Source organism: Salmo salar, chromosome ssa19 (genome assembly GCF_905237065.1).
Source record: "Salmo salar chromosome ssa19, Ssal_v3.1, whole genome shotgun sequence".
NCBI lineage: Eukaryota > Metazoa > Chordata > Actinopteri > Salmoniformes > Salmonidae > Salmo > Salmo salar.
In genome coordinates this window covers 72,936,515-72,948,921 of record NC_059460.1, presented here as the reverse complement: position 1 = coordinate 72,948,921, position 12,407 = coordinate 72,936,515, and the positions used below count along the sequence as shown (strand labels likewise).

The window sequence follows — 12,407 nt, the reverse complement described above, 5'->3', positions numbered from 1 at the left end:
TGAGGGAACTGAGGGAGGAGAAGAGCAGAGAAGAGTCCACTCTGAAGATGTAGGCCCCCCAAGCAGCAAGAGAGCTGTAGCTCAGCACTGTGACAGAAAAGGCCACCGCCTTACAGGAGCAGCTAGCCACGGGGGAGCAGGAGATCTCCCTTCAGAAGGTGGCTCTGCAGGAGACCCCAGGTGAAGAAAGTGGAGATGATTCGCGCCTGGCCCCGCCCCCTCACCAAGAAGCCACCAGCCCCCTGACAGATCTGACTAGGAGCTGTCTGCCCGCCCAGGTGAAGTGAACCGAGGTGACAGAAAGCCATCCAGGACCTAAAGGGAGCACTGTGTTCTGGACCCTTGCTGGTGACACTGGACTTCACCCTCATAACGGACCATGCACCACGGGTTTGGATGTCACGGAATAAGGACAGTAATGCCCGAGTCACCTGCTGGTTCCTGTCCTTACAGCCCTTTTGCTATCTCTGTCGTCCACAGATCAGGTGCAGCCGATGGGGATGCCCTATCCAGGAGGGATGCTCTAGGGAGCTGGACCGCCCCTCTATCCCGGTCGGAGCTGGGGGGGAGGGTGTGTGGCAGGGAGAGGTGAGGGGAGTGGTAATTGAAGAGAGATATCTTGCAGGTAGCTGGCTCCACCTCCTAGCCTTATATGGATTTCCTGCCCCAACGAGGAAAGGCTTTGCTTTGGGTTGTTAAGCCAGGGAGTGCTTGGGGATAAAGGAGGAAGCAGCCTGCACAAAGGGGCAGAGGAGGTGAGAGAAGAGGGGTATGAAGCGTGAGAGAAACCAGAACAAAATCTGTGTGATTGCCCGTTGTGACCTGGACTGTGACCCCCCCCTACCCCCCCGGTGTCACGGACCGGATTTGCTGAGGACCCGAGTGGGAGGATTACCCCTGCAAAATGGAATGGACAAAGAGAACAGCTTGTGGGTTGTGAGGTGATTGGTGAATTACCCCATCTTTCCCTCTGTACGAAAATCCATAATAAACTTCCCCTTTGCATTCTATTTGTGCTACTGGTGCCTGTTTTGTTATTGTAATTGGTCTTGCTTTTAATTATATATATGAGAAAAGCATCTATACACTTCCTGATGAACTCAGTCACCGTATTCGTTGATGTTATTCACAGAGGCTACACGGAACATATCCCAGTCCGCGTGATCAAAACAATCTTGAAGCATGGATTCTGATTGGTCAGACCAGCGCAGACTAGACCTTAGCACGGGTACATCCTGTTTGAGTTTCTGCCTATAGGAAGGGAGGAGCAAAATGGAGTCGTGATCAGATTTGCCAAGGGCGGGGCCTTGTAGGCATTTCAAAAAGTTGAGTAGCAGTGGTCCAGTGTTTTTCCAGAGCGGGTTCTACAGTCAATGTGTTTGTAGAACTTTGGTAGCATTTTCCTCAAATTTACTTTAAAATCCCCAGCTACAATAAATGCGGCCTCAGGACATGTGGTTTCCAGTTTGCATAAAGTCCAGTGTAGTTCTTTGAGGGACCTCGTATCGACTTGAGGGGAATATATACAACTGTGAATATAACTGAAAATAATTATCTTGGGAGGTAATACGGTCAGCATTTGATTGAGGTTTTCTAGGTTGGGTGAACAAAAGGACTTGAGTTTCTGTTATCACAATCACAGCATGAGTAGTTAGTCATGAAACACACACTCCTGCATTTCTTCTTCCCGGAGAATTCTTTATTCCTGTCTGCGCGATGTACTGAGAACCCAGCTGGCTGTATGGACGTGGACAGTATATCCCGACAGAGCCATGTTTCTGTGAAACAGAGTATGTTACAATCCCTGATGTGTCTCTGGAAGGAGATCCTCACCCTGAGCTAGTCTACTTTATTATCCAGAGACTGAACATTACATTCTGGGCTAATATAAGAAATAAAACACCAAAAAACTAAATACTGCAAAGTTGCGTAGGCGCTAGAAGCAGGGCTGCCATATCTGTCAGCTCCATGTTCTTCCATCCTGCCTCTTGCCCGCTTTTATTTATTTGACATGATTGCCATATCATTACAGAGCTGAGAGAGATTGCCTGCCTACTTTGCAGAGCCACAAATGTTTCTTTCTAGCATGTCCTCAATTTGCTAAGTGCATCAATCATTTCATTATGTTTCCCCTCCAAGTGCAGTGATGTGGTTTAGGAGACAGAGAGAGTATATTTCTACAGGGGCTTGTTTGTTTGCAAGCTAGCTCCGGAACACTCCAGAAACTATTTTGGCTGTGTTAAATTAATTGAATAAGCTAACAATAGCCTCCCCAACAATAGCAAGAAAGTCTGGAAAGGATCTGTTGTGCTTGTAGAAAAACAAGTTTAGCAAGAAATATTAGAGACAACGTCGGGCGTTCAGACTTTGATCAATGATGTTTTGATTTTGTGTCTGAACTTTGAGGCTCAACTATGTTGTGTCTCAGTCTTCTATCGACAAGGTGCAATTTTAAATAACAGATTCTAATGGGAAACATTTGAGTTCAAATGATTCGATTATGAATTTCTTACAAGTCTTTTTGCAAGACTTTTTTAGAAATTGATAATTAAATAACCCTTTCCCATCCCCTTGCTTCCCCAGAACTATGGACAGTGGGGATACATTTTGATCCATGCAGTCACTGTTGTACAGATGTGGGATCTTAATTTGATCACCCTGTTGCATGGGAACTGTCCTACAATGCAGGAAATGTAAAATGTGTAGTGTATTTGCGGTTTAAAAAGACTTCTGATGTTTGTAATTTTCACTTTGAAATTTCAGATTTCTGAAAAATGTATCAACCCCTACAATAATGTAAATTAATAATAATCAACATAATTATTCACATTTCCGGTTGCTGCAGGATTGTTTTCTTGCTGTAGCAAACTGGCTCAAATTAAGATCCTACGTCTGTACATGACAAGGAGCCACAGAATATACTATTAAACCGAGGCAAGACCAAGGCGAACCAAAGTAGTGCCACCACAAACTAATGGGCACGATGTCTGATGTTGTCTTATTTGGTCACTTTTGTTTCTGTTTTGGTCTTTCTCCAGGCCCTGATGTCCCGTTTGTAGCAGTGTACAGCACACAGGACAGACAGAGTGAGTCTTCTAGTTAACATTGTGTTACATGAAAACATAGGTTAGAGGTACTCAACTCTTACCCTTCAAGTCCCGGAGCCTGCTGGTTTTCTGTTTTACCTGATAATTAATTACACCCACCTAGTGTCCCAGGTTTAAATCAGTCCCTGATTAGAACAATGAAAAAAGGCAGTGGAACTGGCTTTCAAGTCCAGAGTTGAAGGTCATGGGTCATAAGAGGAATACATCACACAGAAAAATGGACCACCCAGACACACAATGAAGGATCTTTATTTCCTGTCTTCGATATGCCTTTTTCTCTTGACACAGACACACACGCGCACACACACACACTAACTCCATTATACTGTGTTCTGATTGCTGACTTGCCATGTGACTGTCAGGGAGAAGATGATTCATGTCAGGAAGCAGATGATTCGAGATACACTATACACACACAAACGCGCACACATCTGTAGGACATCCACTCCTCTCCATGAGTAGAACATTCAGCATCACCCCTGAAATATAACTCTTTAACACCATGGAGATAAAACAACTGTATCTATCTCTGTGTTTACAGAATAAAAGCCCTCCCCTCCATCCCTGATTCACAAAATAACCACCCACAACTGTGTGACCTCATCAAACGGGGACAGCATACTAAGATTTACCATTGACAGCACAACAAGGCCAGTCTGCTTTCTGCTGAGTCATTGTTTGCAGCCTCAGCAGACCACACACACACACACACACACACACACACACACACACACACACACACACACACACACACACACACACACACACACACACACACACACACACACACACACACACACACACACACACACAGTCAGGAGAGAACACTCTCCCTGATCAAAACACCCATTCCTTTTGTTACTAGTCCAATCTCAATCTCAGCATGCAAGATAAGGCTTGTCAAGGCTCAACTCAAGGGCCCCTGATCTCGGTACCAGCCATTATGAAGTCTTAATTTATATTTACAGCCTACATTGCTGATCTGTCTTAATCACAGTGTGTCAGTGGAGACAGGGAGGGTGGGAGAGAGGGAGGGAGACAGGGAGGGTGGGTGGGAGAGAGGGAGGGAGATTGGGTGGAGGGAGACAGAGAGAGATGCCTCTGCATTCTGATAACTTCCCTCTGTTCTCTTCTATCACTGCAGAGGTGTTTGACCTGGAGACCAATGAGAATCTGAGGATGAGTTTGGACTCCATGCAGATGCCCCGCGTGGAATACAAGGAGATCAACATCGAGGATTACAGTACGTTATGTTCCGCTCTAACAATAAGGGAATTAGATTTGAACAGCACATTTTACATAATGAAAATGTATCTGCTAAAGTCTGTTTTCTTCAGATGAACGGATAATGAAGCCGTATTGCTTGTGTACAACACGCGTACTGATCGCTCTTTCTCTTGTGGTGTAGCACTAACGATGCAGATCCTCAAACCTGCCAGCTTTGTGGACTCATCGCACTATCCTCTGCTCCTCCTTGTGTGAGTATACAGACCCTACCATACTCACACACACACACACACACACACACACACACACACACACACACACACACACACACACACACACACACACACACACACACACACACACACACACACACACACACACACACATTTGTTTTTGTGGGGACCAAAAATGTATTTTACCCTAAACCTAACCCTTAACACCTAACCTTAATTCTAAACCCTAATTCTAAACCTAACCCTAACCCCTATGTCTAAAATAGCCCTTTCCATGTTTTACTATCCTTGTGAGGACTTCTGCTACCCACAACGATAGTAAAACCAAACCACACACACACAACTGCTCTAGTGACTATGGTGTTGTATACAATGTAGCTATCCATCTCCACTGTTTGTCATCAGCTCTTGACACACAGAGGCCTTCAGCTCCTCCACACCAAGTGCTGCTTCATCAGGAAAGATACAGTGCATTCAGAAAGTATTCAGATCCCTTTACTTTTCCACATTTTGTTATGTTACTGCCTTATTCTAAAATTATTAAATTGTATTTTTTCCTCATAAATCTACACACAATACCCCATAATGACAAAGCAAATGTTACATTTAGGTAAGTATTCAATCCCTTTACTCAATACTTTGTTGAAGCATCTTTGGCAGTGATTTCAGCCTCGTGTCCTCTTGGGTATGAAGCTACAAGCTTGACACATCTGTATTTGGGGAGTTTCTCCCATTCTTCTCTGCAGATCCTCTCAAGTTCGGTCAGGTTGGATAGGGCACGCCGCTGCACAGCTATTTTCAGCTCTCTCCAGCGATGTTCGATCGGGTTCAAGTCTGGGCTCTGTCTGTGCCAGTCAAGGACATTCAGAGACTTGTCCTGAAGCATCTCCTGTGTTGTCTTGGCTGTGTGCTTAGGGTTCACCCCCCCTCCCCCAGTCTGAGGTCCTGAACGCTCTGGAATAGGTTTTCATAAAATATCTCTCTGTCCTTTGCTCCGTTCTTCTTTCCCTTGATCCTGACTAGTCTCCCAGTCCCTGCCGCTAAAAAACATCCCCACAGCATGATGGTTCACCGTGGGGATGGTGCCAGGTGTGACGCTTAGCATTTAGGCCAAAGATTTCAATCTTGTTTCTCGTGGTCTGAGAGTCTTCTAGGTGCCTTTTAGCAAACTGAAAGCGGGCTGTCATGTGCCTTTTACTGAGGAGTGGCTTCCGTCTGGCTACTCTACCATAAAGGCCTGATTGCGGGAGTGCTGCAGAGATGGTTGTCCTTCTGGAAGGTTCTCCCATTTCCACAGAGGAACTCTGGAGCTCTGTCAGAGTGAGCATCAGGTTCTTGGTCACCTCCCTGACCAAGGTCCTTCTCCAACAATTGCGCAGTTTGACTGGGCGGGCAGCCCTTGGAAGAGTCTTGGTGGTTCCAAACTTCTTCCATTTAAGAATGATGGAGGCCACTGTGTTCTTGGGGACCTTCAATGCTGCATAAATTTTTTGGTATCCTTCTCCAGATCTGTGCCTCAACACAATTCTGTCTCGGAGCTCTATGGACAATTCCTTTAACCTCATAGCTTGTTTTTTGCTCTGACATGCACTGTCAACTGTGGGACCTTATATAGACAGGTGTGTGCTTTTCCAAATCATGTACAATCAATTGAATGTACCATCTCAAGGATGATCAATGGAAACAGGATGCACCTGAGCTAAATTTCGAGTCTCATAGCAAATGGTCTGAATACTTATTTAAATAAGGTATTTCTGTTTTGAATTTTTAACACATTTGCAAAAATGTCTAAAAACCTGTTTTTGCTTTGTCATTATGGGGTATGGTGTGTTATTTAATAAATTTTAGAATAAGGCTGTAGCGTAACAAAATGTGGAAAAAGGGAAGGGGTCTGAATACTTTTCAAATCCACTGTAATCACCCTCCAACTCTGAGCTTTAATCAGGGCTATTAATCTAAGGCAGAGAAGTGGCAACTCGTTCTCCTCCGCACTACCGGTAATTACACTGCAAATGAGGTCTCCATCCCCCCTTTAATTAACCCTCCTATCCTCCACTATCACACCATCTCTCTCTCTCTCCATGCCCTTGCCTGCAGGTTGGAGAAACATACACTAGACTATAACTTTTAGTCCCTGTTTCTAATCTTTTCACCCTGGTTCATCTCTGGATGGAGTGGCACTACTATAAAGACAATGAGTGGCACTACTATAAAGACAATGTGTCCTTTTCTCTATGTTGGGTAAATGAGGACACACCTGTATGCATTTATTTAGAGAGAGAGAGAGAGAGAGAGAGAGAGAGAGAGAGAGAGAGAGAGAGAGAGAGAGAGACCCATAGATTAACGAGTAAACAAGCCTTCTCGTATCCAGCGATGGCACCCCCGGTGGCCAGATGGTGTCAGAGCAATTCCACATAGACTGGGCTACCGTGCTTGTGAGCAGCTTCGGGGCAATGGTGGTTCGCTTTGACGGGCGGGGCAGTGGCTTCCAGGGGACCAACCTGCTGCACCGCGTCCAGAGGAAGCTGGGCGTGTTCGAGGAGAAGGACCAGCTGGAGGCCCTCAGGTAGGTACCTTCATCCTTGGTTGTGTCCTGATTCTCCACCCTTCTACTAAACTGTGCACTTGCACACTTCCAGTCATGGATTTAAAAGCATTGGAATGGTGTAATAATTGGTGGAAGGAGTTTTCACCATTCTTTAATCCATGTGCACACTTTGGGAAAAGGGTGGAGAATCGGGACGCAAACCTTAGACTTCTTTCACAAGACTGTCATATGAACTGAAGAGCAGCCAATAAGCAGAGCTATGTTTAGTGATTTAACATGTAAAAAGGAAAATAATTTATTCGCACAGTTTACATCTCCAATTTATTAGCTAACTATTGTTTAGGCAGCTGTAGCTATAGAGTGGGGCTACATTATTTTTCTCCTTTCTGCTAGTGATTTTACATGGTCATGCTGTGTTCCAGCCGGGTGCTAACGAGGTATGACATGGCCAGCTAGCTAACGAGCTATGACATGGACAGCTAGCTAACGGGGTATGACATGGTCAGCTAGCTAACGAGCTATGACATGGCCAGCTAGCTAATGAGCTACGACATGGACAGCTAGCTAACGAGCAATGATATGGCCAGCTAGCTAACGGGGTATGACATGGTCAGCTAGCTAACGAGGTATGACATGGCCAGCTAGCTAACGAGCTATGACATGGACAGCAAGCTAACGAGGTATGACATGGCCAGCTAGCTAATGAGCTATGACATGGCCAGCTAGCTAACGACCTATGACATGGCCAGCTAGCTAACGGGTTATGACATGGCCAGCTAGCTAACGAGCTATGACATGGACAGCTAACTAACGAGCTATGACATGACCAGCTAGCTAACGAGCTATGTCATGGCCAGCTAACTAACGAGCTATGTCATGGCCAGCTAGCTAACGAGCTATGACATGGACAGCTAACTAACGAGCTGTGACATGGACAGCAAGCTAACGAGGTATGACATGGCCAGCTAGCTAACGAGCTATGACATGGCCAGCTAGCTAACGAGCTATGACATGGCCAGCTAGCTAACGAGCTATGACATGGCCAGCTAGCTAACGAGCTATGACATGGCCAGCTAACTAACAAGCTATGACATGGCCAGCTAACTAACGAGCTATGACATGGCCAGCTAACTAACGGGCTATGACATGGCCAGCTAGCTAACGAGCTATGACATGGCCAGCTAGCTAACGACCTATGACATGGCCAGCTAGCTAACGAGCTATGACATGGACAGCTAGCTAAATAACTGAGCAGACACACTTGGAAAGGGTAGTCAAGAACTGGAAGTCTTCATTCTGAGACTAACTTATCCAAATCTAATTTCTTCCATTTCAGTATTATTTCTAAAGAGCCATATGTTGACAAGACCAGGATTGGAGTTTATGGCAAGGTAAGAGCCCGTTTTCTCCTGATAATTTATGAGGTTCATAGGTTGAATATAGCAGTATCTGAATTGGATGGAATTCCCTTGAACCCCTTGTATTGTGCATTATCATTCTGCATACTGACTTGATGTGCTAATCACCCTGCTTTTCAATATAGAAATCATAACGGAGGCTCTTTGAATCTCTGCTTTCTCAATGGAACTTATTGAGGGTTATTTTAAGTTAGCTAGCTGCACTCTTCAACTTCAGTGCAAGCTGTCAGTGTTCATGCTGACCTGTGTTTTTTCCAATGCTGGAATTAGGTGTTGCAAGTCAATTTAAAATAGACATATTAGATGTGTGCTGCTAGCTTATCAGTTACCTTTGGATCAAATAGATGTAGTGTTGGTGGATTCTGACACTTGAAATAGATGTAGTGTTCATAGATTTTGACACCTCTGAAATAGATAGTGTTCATAGATTTTGACACCTCTGAAATCCAAGATGGCGTAGCAGTTGGACGTGTGTTTTTATCTTGTCCCGTCCTGTCCCGTGTATATATCATTTTCTTCGTATATATTTCGTATATATTTTAATCTCACTTTCCATCTACGGACTGAATATACACTCCTGCATACTCTCCTGCTTCACCCAATGTGGTACGGATCTGCTATTTTTATACTCTAGATCCGGAACCCCCATCAGAAGCTAGCTAGTAGTCAGTTAGCCACTGCTAGCGGTCCTCACCGTTAACTCGGACATCAGCCAGCCCCAACCCGGTCAATTCCTGCCAGTCTGCACAGCGCGATATCAACCCAGAGCATATCGGACTGCTTTTTCTCCACCACATCTCCGGATTCCTACCGCAAGCTCTGAACCTTTATACTGGATCATTGCAGCTAGCTAGCTGCTATCCGAGGCCCTGCAGCCCCCAGCACCACTCCCATTCCCCAGGCGCTCTCATTTGTTGACTTCTGTAACCGTAAAAGCCTTGGTTTCATGCATGTTAACATTAGAAGCCTCCTCCCCAAGTTTGTTTTATTCACTGCTTTAGCACACTCCACCAACCCTAATGTCCTAGCCGTGTCTGAATCATGGCTTAGGAAGGTCACCAAAAATCCAGAAATGTCCATCCCTAACTATACTGCTCAAAAAAATAAAGGGAACACTTAAACAACATAATGTAACTCCAAGTCAATCACACTTCTGTGAAATCAAACTGTCCACTTAGGAAGCAACACTGATTGACAATAAATTTCACATGCTGTTGTGCAAATGGAATAGACAACAGGTGGAAATTATAGGCAATTAGCAAGACACCCCCAATAAAGGAGTGGTTCTGCAGGTGGGGACCACAGACCACTTCTCAGTTCCTATGCTTCCTGGCTGATGTTTTAGTCACTTTTGAATGCTGGCGGTGCTTTCACTCTAGTGGTAGCATGAGACAGAGTATACAACCCACACAAGTGGCTTAGGTAGTGCAGCTCATCCAGGATGACACATCAATGCGAGCTGTGGCAAGAAGGTTTGCTGTGTCTGTCAGCGTAGTGTCCAGAGCATGGAGGCGCTACCAGGAGACAGGCCAGTACATCAGGAGACGTGGAGGAGGCCGTAGGAGGGCAACAACCCAGCAGCAGGACCGCTACCTCCACCTTTGTGCAAGGAGGAGTACTGCCAGAGGCCTGCAAAATGACCTCCAGCAGGCCACAAATGTGCATGTCTCTGCTCAAACGGTCAGAAACAGACTCCATGAGGGTGGTATGAGGGCCCGACGTCCACAGGTGGGGGTTGTGCTTACAGCCCAACACCGTGCAGGACGTTTGGCATTTGCCAGAGAACACCAAGATTGGGAAATTCGCCACTGGCGCCCTGTGCTCTTCACAGATGAAAGCAGGTTCACACTGAGCACATGTGACAGACGTGACAGAGTCTGGAGACGCCGTGGAGAACGTTCTGCTGCCTGCAACATCCTCCAGCATGACCGGTTTGGCGGTGGGTCAGTCATGGTGTAGGGTGACATTTCTTTGGGGGGCTGCACAGTCCTCCATGTGCTCGCCAGAGGTAGCCTGACTGCCATTAGGTACCGAGATGAGATCCTCAGACCCCTTGTGAGACCATATGCTGGTGCGGTTGGCCCTGGGTTCCTCCTAATGCAAGACAATGCTAGACCTCATGTGGCTGGAGTGTGTCAGCAGTTCCTGCAAGAGGAAGGCATTGATGCTATGGACTGGCCCGCCCGTTCCCCAGACCTGAATTCAATTGAGCACATCTGGGACATCATGTCTCGCTCCATCCACCAACGCCACGTTGCACCACAGACTGTCCAGGAGTTGGCGGATGTTTTAGTCCAGGTCTGGGAGGAGATCACTCAGGAGACCATCCGCCACCTCATCAGGAGCATGCCCAGGCGTTGTAGGGAGGTCATACAGGCACGTGGAGGCCACACACACTACTGAGCCCCATTTTGACTTGTTTTAAGGACATTACATCAAAGTTGGATCAACCTGTAGTGTGGTTTTCCACTTTAATTTTGAGTGTGACTCCAAATCCAGACCTCCATGGGTTGCTAAATTGGATTTCCATTGATTATTTTTGTGTGATTTTGTTGTCAGCACATTCAACTATGTAAAGAACAAAGTATTTAATAAGATTATTTCATTCATTCAGATCTAGGATGTGTTATTTTAGTGTTCCCTTTATTTGTTTGAGCAGTGTATAACATCTTCCGACAAGATAGAACTGCCAAAGGGGGCGGAGTTGCAATCTACTGCAGAGATAGCCTGCAGAGTTCTGTCTTACTGTCTTACTATCTAGGTCTGTGCACAAACAATTTGAGCTTCTACTTTTAAAAATCCACCTCTCCAGAAACAAGTCTTTCACCGTTGCCGCATGTTATAGACCCCCTTCAGCCCCCAGCTGTGCCCTGGACACCATATGTGAATTGATTGCCCCCAATCTATCTTCAGAGTTCGTACTGTTAGGTGACCTAAACTGGGATATGCTTAACACCCCGACCGTCCTATAATCTAAGCAAGATGCCCTCAATCTCACACAAATTATTAAGGAACCTACCAGGTACAGCCCTAAATCCATAACCATGGGCACCCTCTTAGATATCATCCTGACCAACTTGCCCACTAAATACACCTCTGCTGTCTTCAACCAGGATCTCAGCGATCACTGCCTCATTGCCTGCGTGCGTGATGGGTCCGCGGTCAAACGACCACCCCTCATCACTGTCAAACGCTCCCTAAAACACTTCAGCGAGCAGGCCTTTCTAATCGACTTGGCCCGGGTATCCTGGGAAGATATTGACCTCATCCCGTCAGTAGAGGATGCCTGGTTGGTTGCTCTTTAAAAGTGCTTTCCTCGCCATCTTAAATAAGCATGCCCAATTCAAAAAATGGAGAACCAAGAACAGATATAGCCCTTGGTTCACCCCAGACTTGACTGCCCTTGACCAGCACAAAAACATCCTGTGGCGTTCTGCATTAGCATCGAATAGCCCCCGCGATATGCAACTTTTCAGGGAAGTCAGGAACCAATATACTCAGTCAGTTAGGAAAGCTAAGGCTAGCTTTTTCAAACAGAAATTTGCATCCTGTAGCACTAATTCCAAAAATGTTTGTGACAAAGTAAAGTTCATGCAGAATAAGAGCACCTCCTCCCAGCTGCCCACTGCACTGAGGCACTGTCACCACCGATAAATCTACGATAATCAATAATTTCAATAAGCATTTTTCTACGGCTGGCCATGCTTTCCACCTGGCTACCCCTACCCCAGCCAACAGCTTAGCACCTCCTGCAGCAACAAATGCATGCATTAACTGATTGTTGCCTGCACCCGCCCGCCCAACTAGCATCACTACTCTGGACGGTTCTGACTTAGAATATGTGGACAACTACAAATACCCAGGTGTCTGGTTA

General features: G+C 45.9%; 1 protein-coding gene across 4 annotated transcripts in view; it reads left to right on the top strand.

The window, feature by feature from the left end:
• LOC106579565 (dipeptidyl aminopeptidase-like protein 6) overlaps positions 1-12,407 on the top strand; it is a 307,921-nt gene that overhangs the window by 289,559 nt on the left and 5,955 nt on the right. For all 4 annotated transcript variants that reach the window (XM_014159600.2, XM_014159599.2, XM_014159601.2 and 1 more), the window contains 5 exons: positions 3,039-3,086; positions 4,252-4,350; positions 4,516-4,585; positions 6,939-7,133; positions 8,452-8,506. In XM_014159600.2, the coding sequence (XP_014015075.1) occupies positions 3,039-3,086; positions 4,252-4,350; positions 4,516-4,585; positions 6,939-7,133; positions 8,452-8,506 (467 nt within the window). The remainder of the gene's footprint in view (positions 1-3,038; positions 3,087-4,251; positions 4,351-4,515; positions 4,586-6,938; positions 7,134-8,451; positions 8,507-12,407) is intronic.